The 16,084-nt window shown below is 40.5% G+C and overlaps 1 protein-coding gene across 29 annotated transcripts in view; it reads left to right on the forward strand.

Annotated features, from left to right (window-relative positions):
• LRRFIP1 (LRR binding FLII interacting protein 1) overlaps positions 1-15,471 on the forward strand; it is a 115,251-nt gene extending 99,780 nt beyond the window's left edge. For 16 of the 29 annotated variants that reach the window (XM_074595272.1, XM_074595262.1, XM_074595268.1 and 13 more), the window contains one exon: positions 628-4,176. In XM_074595272.1, the coding sequence (XP_074451373.1) occupies positions 628-2,732 (2,105 nt within the window). In that variant the 3' untranslated portion in view covers positions 2,733-4,176. Of the gene's footprint in view, positions 1-627; positions 4,177-8,675; positions 8,723-9,694; positions 9,813-10,254; positions 10,335-10,963; positions 11,069-12,480 lie in introns of those variants that run through there. The other 13 variants (XM_074595287.1, XM_074595291.1, XM_074595284.1 and 10 more) reach the window with 1 other exon arrangement.
• The last annotated feature ends 613 nt before the right edge of the window (positions 15,472-16,084 follow it).

The raw sequence follows: 16,084 nt of genomic DNA on the forward strand, positions 1-16,084 counted from the left end.
CCCCCAAAACCAGAGAACTCCCCATGCCTTTGGCTGGATGAAGTGGCTGCAAGGGGCACTAAGTGCCTGAGCTTTGGTCTGTGTTGGTGATGTTAAACACCTGAACCACTTGCTTGCCAAACAGATTTTTACCTTCAGTGTTTGTCATATACACTGATGATGCCTGTTTATGATATTTAAGAGTAAAACATTACTCAGTAATCCTTGATTATAATGGCATCAGATCCACTCTTGCATGCATGGAGTGGTGTCAGTGTTACAGTTGTAGATAATACTGCTGAGAAAGAACAATCTTTACTGTTACCTCTGCAGGTATTACTGTTAAATTGCAGTGCTTGAAACAGTTGTTCTCATTTACAAAAGCTGCAATTCACACAGCCAAGTGCATAAATCTACTTTACAACAGCGCAAGCCAGCACCAGAGACTTCTTGCTTTGAGAGGGTGGTGGTAAATTTCACTGGTCAAAAACCCCAGGCCTTTACTAATTCAATTGCTGCTTTGCCTCACGTAATTGGCAAAAGCTGACCTCTTATTAACCTATTCTTTGATTCATTCTCTTTCGGGTTTTAAGTTGGGGAGGTAAGTGCTATGGTGTGGTCCCTTCAACTTTCTCAATGGTCTTTTAGGCAAAGCCAATGAAGTGGACATGAAAAATGAGATTTTGGAGGATGTGGGGAAAAGAGAAATCTTGCAGAATACTGAGCGTGAGGAACACAAAGAGGAGTCTGAGGAGCAGGAAGTACAAACATTGCATGCTGGTGAAAATGCAAAGGCAGAAAAAATGGTTGAAGAATGTGATGCCCTGTCAACAGTGATGTTACCAGACAGTAGGTTCACAGAACAAATTCAAAACCTTACCGAACGTGTATCAGGGAGCACTTCTTCAAACGAGGATAGTGACGCAGATGATTTGAGAAAGGAGACTGAGTCCACAGGCACAGCAGTCCAACAGCCTCTTAGTACGGAGGCTGAGCACCATGACTTAAACGCAACGACAAATCAGAACTTGGAGGTGGGCTCTCAGCAAGGTCAGCAGATTTTAGAGACTCCTCAGGAAATGCCTGGTGTCTCAGGTCCAGAGCATGAACTGGAAGAAGTTGCACCCAAACAGGAAGAACGAGAGGATCTTAAAACTAGCCATGGCCCGAGTGGTAATGAAATGGATGAGGGAGCCGATATTGCAAGCGAGAGCTGTGAGTTGGTCTGTAACCAGGCAGGGCTACCAGAGGTTACAGAAGCAGGCTTGCTTAGTGAAGAGATAAACGTGGAGAGTCCTGTTGAGGGACTCCAGCACTCAGAAGAAAGTGCAGAAAAGAAGGTTACAGATGTCTTGGAGGAAAAACTCGTTGAAAGCAAAGACTGCACTGATGGAAGAATTGGTAAAACAGGAGGGGATAGAGCTGAAGAAGAAAATGAGGTTGGGAACACAGTTCAGGATCAGACGAGGGAAACGGAGTCTGTGGGTTTGGAAGGGACGGAGTCATGTGAAAGTGGTGTCCCACCAGATACAAGTGAAAAGGAACGTGGCGAAAGTCAGGCAGACATGCAACCAGTTTCTTCAGAGGACAGTCCTCCAGCATCATCAGAGGAACTAAATATGCAAGATAAAAATGAGCTTGAAAATGCTACGGCTGAGAAGGATGGGCAGAAGGAAGCATTAATAGAAGAGCTGGAGAGGTGTTCAGATTCTGCAGAAGCAGGTGAGCAAGATGAGGCATCTGTGGAGGCTGTAGGCTCTGTTCCTGAGCCAAAAGGAAGTGTGCTGCGGCAGGCAGAGCCAGACACAGACCTTGTGAAAGAGGTTACTACTCAGGAAACCAGTTTAGACCCAAGTCTTTTAGATGACAAAATTAAGGAATCAGAATTGGAAACAGGGGATGAGTCTGGGAAAGGAAAGGAAAGCAAGACAGAATGGGTAGAAGACTTAGAGCCAAAGGTAGAAGTCCAAACAGTTCAGTGTAGTGAGGAAACAACAGGTGATACGGTGGGAGAGAAAAGTATTCATTTAGATGGTGAAGTGCAGAATATAATTAAACAAGAGAAAAGTGAATCTAAGGAGTCAACTGCAGGTGTTAGTGTAACTACTGAAAACAAAGTTGATAAAGAAACAGTGAAAGAAAATGAGGAAGGGTTAGAGCTTGCAGACCACCGTGCTGGTGGATTTGCTTCTGAGGAAGGTGCAAATAATTCCCTGACACAGGAAGCTGAGCAGGATGAAAACGTTAGCGAACAAGTTAAATTGGAGGCTCAAGCAGAGGAGAGACTGGAAGATGATGGTGATGCATTTGATTTTGATGAAGAGTCAAAACAGATACTAGAAACTGATGAAAAATGTGATGCGGAGAAAGCTGATACACAGAAAGAGGGTGGTGGAGCAAATGGTGCTGTTGGAAAAACTGCCCAAACAGACGAAGCCAGAGAAAGAACAGACAAAATAGAAACCAAAGATCCCTTGACAGAAGATGACAGCTTGCAGCATAAAAAAGGAGATGAGCCTGAAGAAGCAGGGTGCTTGCAAGGGGAAGCGTCATGGAAAACTGATGAGAAGACTGATGTGATGGAAGATGAAATCAAAGCATCAGATTCTAACAAAGTGGAAAAAATACCAGATGAAAATGTTTCAGAACAGGATTTGGAAAGTGCTGGCAATAACAGGGATGAAAGCAAGGAGGATTTGCAGGGTGGTAGAAGGGGTAAGGGTAAATCTAGAGATGACTGTACAATATCATAAGTTCGGAATCTCAAGGCTACACGAGTTATATGCCGTTCGATTGGTCCCAGTACAGAAACATGCACTTTGCACAGTACATCAGAGCTTAGGAATATTCTTTAAGTTCTTTTCGTTATAGATAGCTCTCATCATAATACAATGTTATGTGGGTGGTAACGATGCAAATATTAAGTTATTCACTGACGTACCTAGCCACAAGAAATCGTGCGTGGGTTTGGTTTTGCTGTGTCTCAGGTTTAAAGTTTATCACCAAAAGAGCAAGCTTCACAAATCGACTATTCAGACTATCTTGCAATTAAAGTACTTTTAGTGTGGGTAACTGCTACTGAGGAATTTCTACAGGAAATTCTTTTTTTCTAGCCTAGATGATAGATGTCTTGAACGTGCTTATGTGCATTGGACCTTTGTGAATTTATGCACATACTTGTGTGTACTTACGTGCATTAGACCTACAGTAAGTACATTAACACTTCATGAGGGAACTCAGTAAATCAGCAACACTGATCTGATGTTGGAACTTCTTTCTGAATGATTAAAGCCTAGGAACCAATTTTTTTTTATTATTATTTTTTTACTATGGAAAAAAAAATACTTGCATTCCACCTTTTGTGTATTTCTAATATGGTCCTATTCCAAAATATAGTCCAAAATATAGTTAGAACACTGTGAATGTGCTTAGTCTAAACTTTTTGGAAGAACAACATACAGTTTGAAGACAGTGGAACATACAGGTCTTAGTTTGCTGAAAGGAATAAATGTATACATGTTTACTTTGTCTAGGCACTTTGCACCACGATAGGCCTTTTACACCATGTCTCACATGGGGTTTTTATTTTCTCTGAAGAAAGTGTCAATACACACTGTAATGTGTGCTTAGGTTTGCTATCAAGTACTGTCTAGCTAAGAATATATAAAAATATCTATTTTTCCGGGAAGTTTTTTGTTTAAAATTGCATATCCTTACTACATTATTTTTTGCAAACTATGATTCTGAAGGAATGCTTTTATTTCTGAAAAAATTCTTACCTCTTCTTTTCTGGAAAGAAGACAACTTTGCATGTCTTAATTCTTATTGGATATCAGACCAAAGAGAATTGTTCTGTATATTATTCTCTTATTCTCTGTGCCTTTTTGAAAAGCTAGATTGCTTTGAATTGCTGGCATAAATTAGATGCTCCATTGGTATATTTCTTCTTGCATTTTTGCTAGTACTTGGGAGGAAGAGTATGTTTTGCATACTTAAAAATTCATTTAAAGTTGGTTTAAGCAATGAACATCCCAAGGGAATGCAAGCTGAGGAGCTGGTGGGGGTGGGCAGGGGGACTGTGGAAGGCTGTATTTGTGTTGATGTTACAAAGTTGATGGAGTACAAACAGACTGCAAAATTTCAAGATGTATATCAAAATGTACTGAGGTGTATATAATTGAAATAAACATATTTTATACTTCAAATTGCCTGTTCAGAGCACTGTTTATAAACCTGCGTAAATATTTATTTAAATCTATATAATTTCAAAAAACATTTTTCTGCAGCTTTGTTAAATTTATTGTGTTGGGCTACATAGCTAGAAGAGCTATCTTACTAGGAATGGGCAGCCTTGGTGTTTGAGGACCTTTGATATATGATGGCATCCTTAACTGTAAACCTGTAACTCTTTGCATGTGGCTTCTCTCCAACTTACAACAGTTCCAGTATGGTTTCTGTAAGTATTAGCAGTTATTCTTCTTAAGGGTTTACACTAAATGCTAATCTAAAAAGTCATAGATCTTAAAATCTACGTTTTATTATGTAGCAGTGTTTATTTAAAGATTTGTCTCTGCTGTACTCGCAACAGTAATATATAGCATAATAGAATGGTTTAATGTTGGAAATATTTTAAATGTATGTATATTTAAATGTTAAATACACTTATATATATAATTAAATGTGCTTACCGGGCTTCACCTATACTTGTGGATAGATCGATAAACAACTCTCAGTTAAACTAGGTACACACCAGCACTTCCTGGGGTTTTTGTACGAGTTTATTTCTAATAGAAATCCTTCTGGATGGTTGAGGGAATTAATGCTGAGCTGTTTTTAAGTAGTTTTTCCACTTCAGAAAACAAAGCATCTATAACAGAATTCTTTTTTTGAAGCCAAGTCACGGAAGAAGAGATAATGACAACTCTAGTCTTAACTGACTGTCCGGGTACCAGCTTTTATCCCACAGTCACTAGCCAGCTCTTGGTGAAACTAGGGTAGAAGCAGGGACGTGAACAGGCCATGAAGAACAGCTGATGTACTATAAATCCATTCTTGACCATTAGCTGCTTGGTACCTCTGTTGGCAGCTGGTCCCTGACTGCTGGAACTGGGCAAGTACCGTGGAGGGAGAAGGTCATGGTGTTCTTTACCTCTTTGGTTTTTGCTTGAGTATATGCATATCGAGGGATAAATCATCTTGAAGATAAAGGGAACTGCTAGATCTGTATTCCAAATTTAATAACTTAAATATTATATGCCAGCTGGCATTTGAGTGAAATGTGCGCTGTAAGAGAGAGGGAGAGGACAGTGTCTCAGGAGCCCTAGAAAAGGGATCTTTTGTAAAGCTACTCAATCGAAAACTGGTTTTGGCATTTTCCCTGCAATATCTAGCAGATAAAAGAAAAGATCCAGCTTGTCCCCTTCATTGGTTTTGACTTTCAAAGACAGCAAAATATCAAAATCAGTCTTTTCACGGAGTCTCACATGAAACCAAGAAATCATGAGATGAACTAACATCAAGATTCATATTTGCTGCTATTACGTTACCCATTTTCTTTTGAGCAGGGACAGCCTGCTGATGTGTGCTGCAGTGGGCACCGCTCTGGGTGTATAAGACTTTTTGACTTTCAGAATAGCTCCATAGATCCAAATGCTCGCTGGGTTTTCCCCATGGCATGTGTAGCCTGTAGCCCAGGTTTGTGCACTACTGCCAGTTCAGAGCTAGCCTGAAAGCAGTAGCTGAAGAAACCTTTTTTTTCCTTATTCAGCAAGTAATAGTGAAAGGCATTGGTCAGTATTACCTTTATTATGGAAAAGAACAGTCCTCCGCTCATTATGGGATGTTAGATCAACTGTGCCACTGAAGCAGCACTCTAATTAGCAATACCTTGAGTCAACTGCATTACCAAGGTACTGAGAATAGTCATTTGACTTTACAGACAGACCTGTACAATAGCAGAAGACACCGATACCCACCGCCATCCCCAGTCTGTCCTGCTCTCTCCCAGGCCTCCCCAGGGTCCCGTTCCTCCTCGGCCCTCTGTTAACCTCCTTTGCCTATGAGAGCCATGAATTGGTGCTTGGGAATCATGTTACCAACGCTAAATTTAAGTGAGATGAATGTCATGCTCTAATTATTCGTTGTAATATTTTCATCTGTGAAATAAGGATAATGATGTTACAGATGAGAACTGTAATTAGCTGCTTCATGTCCTAATTCAGTAGATTGCTCTTTTCTGCTCACCTGTTTCCCAGGGTCCTCAGGTCCTTGATTTGTTGGGAAAGGCATCTCCTAAATGCAAAACTAAGGTGGCTCTGCTCTGTTAAAGCTAAAGTAAGTTTTCTATCTTAGCATGGGGTTTTAAGATAAAGGAAAGCTAAGAGACCTTCATCTATGTATGCAGAAAACTCTTCTATGTACACGGCAATTTTAGCAAGCTAATTTTTCCTGTGCTCTTGGAAATCCTGCTGCTGGCACATCATCTGTCCCAGTGGGGTGCACAGCTGTCTGTAGGGAGGGAAGAGAGAACTGATGGTGAGATCAGATTTGAAGGCTCATCCCAAAGTGCTAACATGCATTTTGGAGGGAAAGGGACTGGGAGAAGCTGCTGTGCTTCCGTACTGGAAACTGGAGGAGGTGCCCTTTCTTCAGGGAGGCATATTTCACCCCTCAGCAGTGGCTGTGCTAATGGAAGTTACTTAGCTGTGTGCACGACTAAGTTATTTTTTGGATCAAGGTGAATTATGTGGCCTATTTGGAGTCAGTGAGTTTGGGCTAATTTTGCAGTGGCCTAGAGGTTTCCCTCTGCATCAGTCCTTGTTGTCTTTGCAGTTCTTAGTAACTTCATTTCGTGATCTCTGCTGACGTGTGACTCCCAGCCCTGTCTCCAGGTCTGAATATCTCTGACCTTTCTTGTACTGTTTGCTGTCCATGCTTTCTTCGCTTCTTCATGATTTTTCTTCCCTTTCTTTCATCTTTTGCAGAATTTCTGTCTTAAGTTTCCTTTCCTTCCCATATAAATATGTGAAATTGTTTTATTATTTTGAAGGGGTTTATACTTGTAAATTTTTGTTACTCTTGATAGTTTACCAAAATGTGGTTTGTTTGTTGTTTTTGTTTTATTTTGTTTTTCCATGTCAGTGCTCAGGCGTAACAATGTTGAGTGTGTTACAAATGGCTAAAAAAAGGATAGGACTGGAGGAGGTTCAAAATGAATGCATAGATCTGCTGAACGGGGATGTCACTTTAAGATCTGTATTTGGGTATTGCATCAGAAGCCAAGGTAAAGGTTTTATTCCATGCTCTAGAACGACTGCTGGTATATGGGAGCTTATGACTTACCACATTATTACTAGCTAATGGACTGTACGTGTTTGCCATATAGAGGGACTTTCATTTGAAAACTTCCGTTTTCCCCATGATTTGATTCAATATAGAGTCTTTATTCCCTTCAGTTTGTGTGTTAACAAGCAAAAATGGCAAACCACAAGACTTTGGCCTGTTCAGGATTTCACAACGAATGGGGACTACAGTGTTGATATTTTTAAAGCTTTTAAAAAATACTTAAGTCTATCAACAGAATTTACCTAGTAAAAGCCCACCAGCCTTTTATCTGCAATTTGGGAATTGCTTTCCTTATGTTTACAAGTCCTTTTTCTTGAGTGACGTTTAGATTTTAACCATTTAATTAACCGGCCAGTCATTAGATGTGGAGTTGAGCTCTGGACGCCTGCTGGCTTGCTTCTGCAGAGGTGACCGCTTTCTGGCACAGGAGGCAAACTAAATAAAACCACAATAAACATACGTGTCAAACTTGTGGAGTAAGACCACTTGAGGTCAATATATCCTCTTCTAATAAGAATATTTGAATCCTATGTTCCAGTGTGCTTCTGTTGAGGTGTACCTGAACAAACTAAGGTTGTTAATTAATGAGGTAAAGTAATTTTAGTGATATGAAAATTTGTGAGTACCTGCTAAAATGCTTTCACATTTTGCATCCCTTAATAGGGAAGAAAAAAAAAAAACAAACCCAAGTGATTTGGTTACTTACTTCTATTTGTTTTTTCCAGTTGTCTCACTCTGTGTTGTGTACTTTATTAATCAATGCCACACATACCAATGTGCTGATTTGAGTTGAAGTGTAACACAACAGTTGGTCCAGGCTGATGTCTCACCAGGAGAATTGACTATGAAGGATTAAAGAGAAAAGAATGTTTTACTAGGCTGCTTGAAATAAAAAGAAGTTAATGGGCAAAAGTTTTTCTGGTCATAATACTGGAGATAACACAAAAAGTTATTGCCATGCTGTTTAGTAAAAAAGTTAAGATGTGCTTAGCTATGATTATAGGTGTTTACAGTATTTTCCTTATGTTAAACTGTAAAGATTTGTGAGATTTTGTGTTGCAGTTGTGTTTGACCCTAGAGTTCTTGCATGCTAACCTAACGTAGAAGATTAGCCTCTTTGCATGCAGCTGGGTGCTGCTACTGCCAAGACAAGCATGTTCTGTGAGAATGACATAACCTCCCCTGGCTGCAGCCCCTTCCCAGCCCTGTCTGTGGCCTCATTTCCTGTGGTACGTGCATAACTACCTTCATCATTAGTCTCACTAACCTTAATGGTTCAGTCTTACATCAGATGCACTCTGAAATGTGCGGCTCAATCAAATCGGCGCTGAACTTTCAGTTTTCTCTTTCAGACAGGCTGAAAAAGCTCATTGATGAACGAGAATCCTTACTAGACCAGGTAATCACGGGAAAACTGAAATGCTGTGTGTTTACTAAATCTGTGATAAGAACAGTAGAGATTAAAAAAAAATAAATAATTGAAATAGCCCTAACATAAGGTATAGAACAGCAGTGCCGTTGCCTTTCAGAATGTGTGCTGGGTTGCTCTTGCTGAGGACTCACAGCGTTGCTTGCCACTTTATTCTTCCTCTGAAACGTTTATCCTGCGTGTTAATTCAGGATGTAGGGGAAGAAAGATAGGACCCAGCGTGCCTGTTCCGTGTTGCTAACCAGTCCCATTCAGTGCTCAGAGTATTGCAGATCGCTGTCCTTCCTCACCTAAAACTCCTCCATGACCGTTCCTGAAAAACAATACTTCAGGCTGGTCAAGCCCAAGGGGAAAAAGCAAATATGGTCCAAGTTGTAGAAGCAAATTTTATCTCCAAGAGTAAACCTTTCCTGATTGCTGGATCTGTGGGCAGTGGGCCATTTGAAAGGAAGTGCTGGAGGAGTTGCAGTAGATGAGCAAATACCAATTAAAGTAATTATTGCTGGTACTGTGATATTCCACAGCAGATACAAAGCTTATTCAAAAAATTTTAGCTTGTCTGTTGCTCTGCAGGATGCTCTATGCTTTCATTTATGGATTATATCCTTGGCCTTGAGACTTCATACACAACCACACAGGGGTTTGGGTTTTAAGAATGTTTTATGTGAATGTGCCTACAGAACATTTATGGCTTTTCTAATAAAACAGTCATCTTCCACTTGTTATGGTTGGTCCTGAACCTATGCATAAGCACTGATACTTAAAGATATGATGAGTCATTTGCCAAAAGAATTTCTAGAAAATTATTTTGTAACAAAAGATTTTTTGGAATTTATGTTTGAAAAAAAAAATAATAATTTTGTTTTATAATACTTGAGTGAATTTGAGAACTGAGTCACAATTTTCCCTTGTTTTAATAACTAATTATTTTGTGTCCTTCAGATTAAAAAATTAAAGGGACAACTGGAAGAAAAGCAAAAGAATGGCAAGATGGAAAATACCCAGTCAGAAGATGAAGTTCTAGAAAACGGGACAGATATGCACATGATTGATCTCCAAAGTGAGCTACGTTTTGATTTTAAGACAACTTTTGTGTCCTGCATGTGAGCGAGAAAATGTATCTGTACAGTAACCACGTGGCTCTAAGTAAAAATGAGCCTTTGGTTCTAAGGGAGCTTCAGACTGGGAGCCAGCCATGCACCTCTACTAGAGGTGAGGGAACGATTATCCTTTGTTTAGCGAGACGGCAATTGGAAATCTCCCTTACGTTCCCCAGGAGAGCTGGGGCGAGTTCCTGATTAATTCTGCTTTCAGAGTGGTCAGAAGGGAATCAGGCGAGACTGGGAATAGCACCTATCTGCTGAGCACTTCTTTGGCAGAGAGCACTTGCTACTCTACCGCCGCCCCAAGTAGATTCCTGTAGCATGGAAATTTTATGGCAGACTTGTTAGACACTTTTAACGCTTGTTCTGACATCTCTGATAAATCTGCAATTCTTTTAGGAGATGCCAACAGACAGATCAGTGATCTCAAATTTAAACTAGCAAAGTCTGAGCAAGAGATAACAGCATTGGAGCAGAATGTAAGTTTTTGGCTTGTTCTTTTTGTTTAGACATGGTGAGAATGCAAAGAGAAAGTGTATTTTGATATATGATAAATGAAATCATAATTACTCTGATTTTTTTCCCTTAAGAAGCAGGAGTGTTGGAGCATCAGGGCTACTGCGCTTAAGTCATAAAGACTAAAAGGCTTTCATTTATATATGGGGAAGAGCGAATATATTATTTATTTTCACTGAAGGAAAAATGTTCAAAGGCAAAGGTATATGGAGAGCACTTACTGAACTATTCATGATACAATTTTTAAATGGCTCCTGGCATATGATGTAGTATATATGGATTTTATACAAGTCTCTTCAATTTTGACTGTTTGCTCTTGTCCAGAATATGTCAGCAATACTCTTGCTAAGATAAATTTAGTCTTTTTTTTTGTTGCTGGAAGCATATTAAATATGGATACGTATAAAAGGTCTGGAGTAAGTTACCATGCTCAGGCTTCCCTGGTATATTTTCTTTCCCCTCAAAATATGCCTTTATTTTATTAAAGAAAAGTGAGCATCTCTGGTTATTTCTTAACTACTAGCAGAAGAGTAAAGCTTCAGAGTAACTTCTTGGTACAGCTTTTCATTAAAAAAATTTGCCTTCACCTTAGGTAATACGATTGGAAGGTCAGGTAGCCCGATACAAAACTGCTGCTGAAAATGCTGAAAAAGTAGAAGATGAACTGAAAGCAGAGAAACGCAAACTACAGAGAGAGGTAACTCTAAATGCAAACTGTCACAGGCTAGCAGTCAGCCTGCTCTGCTTGGGGGGAGACCTGTCCGGTGCATTTTAGAGGAGGAGCAAAGAATATTAGTCGAGCAAAGAATAAACATCTACTTTTAAAACTGCTTTAGTTATTTCTTCTAAATGTTTAACCAAACTTTCAGCACTCGAACTGGAGTAACAGTCGCAACTGTGAACTCCTGCTGCCTTTTCACCGTTCCTTCCTAAACTGACTTGTAATGCCTTGCCTTGTACCAGAGTTGGTTCTCTGGAGCAAACTCAAGTTCTACTTGTACAACTTGAATCTAGAAGCAGCCTTCAAATGCTCAGGTTTGCATGCTACTTTGCAGCTGTGAATGTTCATGTGGTTCAGCATTCATCAAGCTGAAGAATTCCTATTTCTACTGTGCTGTCCTTGTCCTTTGTTGTACCTGAAGGCTCATTACTTTGGGTGTCCTAAGTTCTGGGTTTGTAAATATAAAGCACTGGTCTTCTTAGAACATGTGATTCGGAAATTATAGCAGTAGAAAGATATAGCAGGAAATCCTGCTGTAAGGTTAATTTGAGCGCTTAATTATTCAAGCACAGTACCACACCTTACCAGGAATGACAGTCTAAACTTCCAAGTTTCCGAGACTAAACTTGAGCACCAAATGGATGTGAACGATTCTTACTGAGTCTGTTTGTCTTGCTCTGTCAATCCATTCATGCCTGATTGCTGTAGTGTGTCCATCTGCAGACTCTGTTCATGTTTCTCTCTCTTAAAACACTGCATCTTCAAGCTGTCTGTAATTTTGACCTTATTTGTCATACCAAACTTCATGTTCTCTCCAAGTAGCTAGTACAACCAGCTTAAATATGTTTGTCAGCTTCTTTCACACCTGCCTCCCGAGTTGTGTTTTTTTTTCCAGTGTGGCTTTTTGCTTTTTCTAAATACTCCTGCTCTGCTGCCTATAAATATTGCTCTCTGCAGTCCACCTGTCTCTCCTTACCTCCATCCTGCAGTGGGTTTTATAGAAAACTAAGGCATCGAAGTCGTGGCTGTGGCTGTAGTTCTGGGAACCAGAAACATAAAAGCCAGGCAGCAAGACAGGCATATGTCACCCAGCAGATACCTCTAAGCATCAGTGCCTCTGAAGTTGAGGCAAACTCTGAGCCTTTTGTTCAACATTCTGTAAATACCTCGAATTCTTGACACTGTGCTTAGAAAATATCAAAGCACCAGCACAGGCAGTAACACAACATTTACTTTTAACTCCGCTAATAGGAATTTTCAACTGGTTTGTCTTGTAAGGAAATTCCAGCAATATGGACAGTTCGTGTTGGTAACTACAAAACCTGCTTTATCTTTGGAAAGGGAAAACGTGAAAGTCATGTGTGTTGTTTCTTTTCTGCTTCCTTCAGTTGCGTTCAGCATTGGATAAAACCGAAGAGCTTGAAGTCAGCAATGGTCACCTAGTAAAACGCTTGGAGAAGATGAAAGCCAACCGGAGTGCTTTACTGTCTCAGCAATAACCGCCACCTTCCCACGGAGGCTACTACTACTTGACAGATTCAGAACAACGTTGCAGATGCTTCTGTCTCTTGCTGTCCGGGATGCTTTGTGTCATGCCTTCTGAGAACAGACAACCCCAACATTTGCTACGTGCCACCCAGCTGTGGTTCTCTCTACGCAGATTCAAACCTACTGCACTGTATACATAGGAGTAGCTGATCCAAATGGCTGTGCCCGCGGGAGCCCTTCTACACCGTTCTTTGGGTGCATTTGAAGTACAGTATCTGCCTGCCATATTAGAAGCACATCGGGCGTCGCGTTAAGTTCTCCATCCAGAAGGCACAGCAGCCATTTATTGCCATTTAAAATGGTATTCAAAGAAAACACTTTAACTGGACTGGAATTTTGTGTCTTGCTGAAAAATTAAAAAAAATACAAAACACTGTACTTTTTGGACTTTCTCATGACAGTAATTTAGTGACTACGGTAGAATTATTCATAGTAGGTTTTTCATTTACAAATCACTGTGGAACCACAAGCCATTACAAAGCAAAACTCCTTCAGTGGAAACCATGGAAGAAGATGGTCTTGGAAGCAAAAGTGACCTTAAATGACTTTGCCAATAAAACAAAGGTGTTTGGAGGGATTTTTGCACCAGTTGAATCATAAGACTATTTTATTTCAGGGTAAATAGGCAATAGCTTCATTGAATTTTCAACTTTTATTCATATTATTTAATCCCTGCTCTTGGAATTGAAGTAAACTACTTTTAAAGGATGTAAAGTTGCATTAATAAACCAGCATAAGGCCGTGTTTTAAGAAATGGTGGGTTTTGCACTTAGATCACTCACTTTGGTGCATTTGTCAAAGCAAGTGTCATTTGCTTAAAGTATGTAATGGGTTTTTTACATCAGAAACTATCTACTGGTCCATGAACTACTAGGAAACTATGCCGCTACAAAATACAAGTCTAATTTTTAAAAAAGTAACTGATAAGTAAAGAAGCACTTTAGGAAATATTCCTGCCTATGGTTTTTCTACAAATAGAGAAGTAGCGAATTGTTTCCTTCTAAGGTCATTGTAAAGGTTTTCCACTTTTCATGAAAAATAACATAACCGATAAAAATGTTGCAGGCAGTTTATTATACACAGCTAGCACTACAGCTCTGGTTTATTGGAAATCGTTCTGAATGTACTACTCAAAGGAGAAACAGCAGTTACCTGAAGAATAAAGCTGTCCTTCCCCCTTCAGCCCTAACAGAAAAGCTTGTAAGGCAGGCGACCAGTCCCTTAGGAACCTCCTCACGCTGTGAAACAGCATCTCCTGTTCGACAGGAGCAGCCTTCTGTCGATGCTGACTGCCTCAATAGATACCGTTCTATCAAGCCAAATCCAGACCTGGGAGACCAATTCTTCTTAACTTGGTCTTCAGCCTCTCCGGTCCAGTTCTTTTCCCTGGCCTCTTCCTCGCAGACTGGAGCTCAGAGTATAAACCGCTGCTATTTTTCAACGTTAAGAGGATCACTGGTATCTTCTTAGAGCACCTTCACAAATTAAATAAACCAAAAACAGTGTCTGAATGTGTTTCTCTGGTTTGGGTAGAAAATAACACCTTTCTCCTTCCTCTCTTCTGAGTGCACTCGGAAATTTAGGAATGAAGTACTGAAATTTGTATTCCAGGAAAAGGATGAAGAAGGTTGGGTTTGGTCTTTTTTGTGCCCACGGGCAAAAGGATGAAGGTTTTCTTTTTTGTGCCCGTGGAGAAATAACTATGTCCTTGTTGATCAGATGTGGTGGAACGTGGGGATTAAAGGAATCATTTAAATGACATTTCCACTCTGGCTAGGGCTTTGGGTTCTTTTTATCTTTCTTTTTGGTTTTTGAGAGGAACATTCAGGTGCAGAGCCAGGTTACTTGTGGAATACCTCAAAATCACTGTAGATACCAATTTACAATTTTCTGTGGTTGACTTGTGTAATTTCTGGTGTACAAAGCCTCTGTGGCCTAAAAAATAAACTAAGGGTTTTTCAGAATGCAAACAAACGTGCTAAATACAAATATAAATACATCTTACTGACTGATGATAAGGTGTGTGTGATTGGCACCGGTCATCTTTTTATATGTGGTAGCGGTGAAAACTCTCTCTCCCGGCAAGATTCATGAGAAACAACCTAACAACTACGCGTTGGTCCAAAAGGCTAAAAAATAATACTTTGCTCATCAAGAAGTGATGTGTTTATTATTTCGAAGTAGATTGCATCTCGCACCCCATAAGCATTAACCTCATGCCAGAAAATCAGATGTGTATTTCAACCTGGATATGCTCTTAGTAGAAATTTTTGTGTGTGATAAAAGTAGCTGAAATGTTGAAGCCACATTTTTTTTTTTCCTCCCCCTAACTTTCAGTATGACTTAGCTTTAGAATAAGGGAAGTACTGGTTGGCTTACTGCAAACTGTTTTATGTTTTCCTGTGAAGAATGTACAACAAACAGGGCTTCAAATGGTAATACTAGCACATGCCCCGGTCCTTTTAATTTGAGCTCCAAATGGGAGAGCCTCGGTACCCGGAGCGGAGCCGAGGTGGTGGTAGCATGGCGAGGAACGGCTCCTGGGGGAACCAGGACAGTTTTTCCCTAGAATTTGTATTTAAAATTGCTATTCTTTGTTTTATTTTTAAATGTTAAATAATTTTATTGTTTGCAAATGGAATGTTACCCGAGTTTTGTTTTGTTTTGGTTTTTACATCAAATCTCTTAGGAGATACAAGCGTGGAAAAGGAAATTCATTAGCAGAACTCGCCAATAAAAATGTCACTTGTTCGGGTAGTTTTTATGGAGCGGTCTGTCATGATGATGTTAGTGGTCGAAGTTCTCTTGGAAAATACAGACTTTTTGGATGATACTGGTGTAATGGGCTCATTTTCCTTTCTAATGTATTACTGTAGACACAGACGTGAGCAACACTGGTTGTAAAATGTACAAATAAGGTGCTTGTGTGAGTAAGGGCACTGGTGTGAGACATACCCCCAAATATTGTGGGGGGTGGCTGACACACTGGAAGGCTGTGCCGCCATACAGAGAGACCTGGACAGGTTGGAGATTTGGGCAAAGAGGAACCTTATGAAATTCAATAAGGGCAAGTGTAGGGTGCTGCACCTGGGGAGGAATAACCCCATCCACCAGGACAGGTTGGGGGCTGACCTGCTGGAGAGCAGCTCGGTGGAAAGGGACCTGGGAGTCCTGGTGGACAACAGGATGACCATGAGCCAGCAATGTGCCCTTGTGGCCAAGGCGGCCAATGGCATCCTGGGGGACATCAAGAAGAGTGTGGCCAGCAGGTCGAGGGAGGTCATCCTCCCCCTCTACTCTGTCTTGGTGGGGCCGCACCTGGAGTACTGGGTCCAGTTCTGGGCTCCCCGGTTCAAGAGGGACAGGGAACTGCTGGAGAGGGGACAGCAAAGGGCTACCAAGATGATGAGGGGACTGGAACACCTCTCTTATGAAGAAAGGCTG

Source organism: Larus michahellis, chromosome 7, assembly GCF_964199755.1.
Source record: "Larus michahellis chromosome 7, bLarMic1.1, whole genome shotgun sequence".
NCBI classification, from domain to species: Eukaryota; Metazoa; Chordata; class Aves; order Charadriiformes; family Laridae; genus Larus; species Larus michahellis.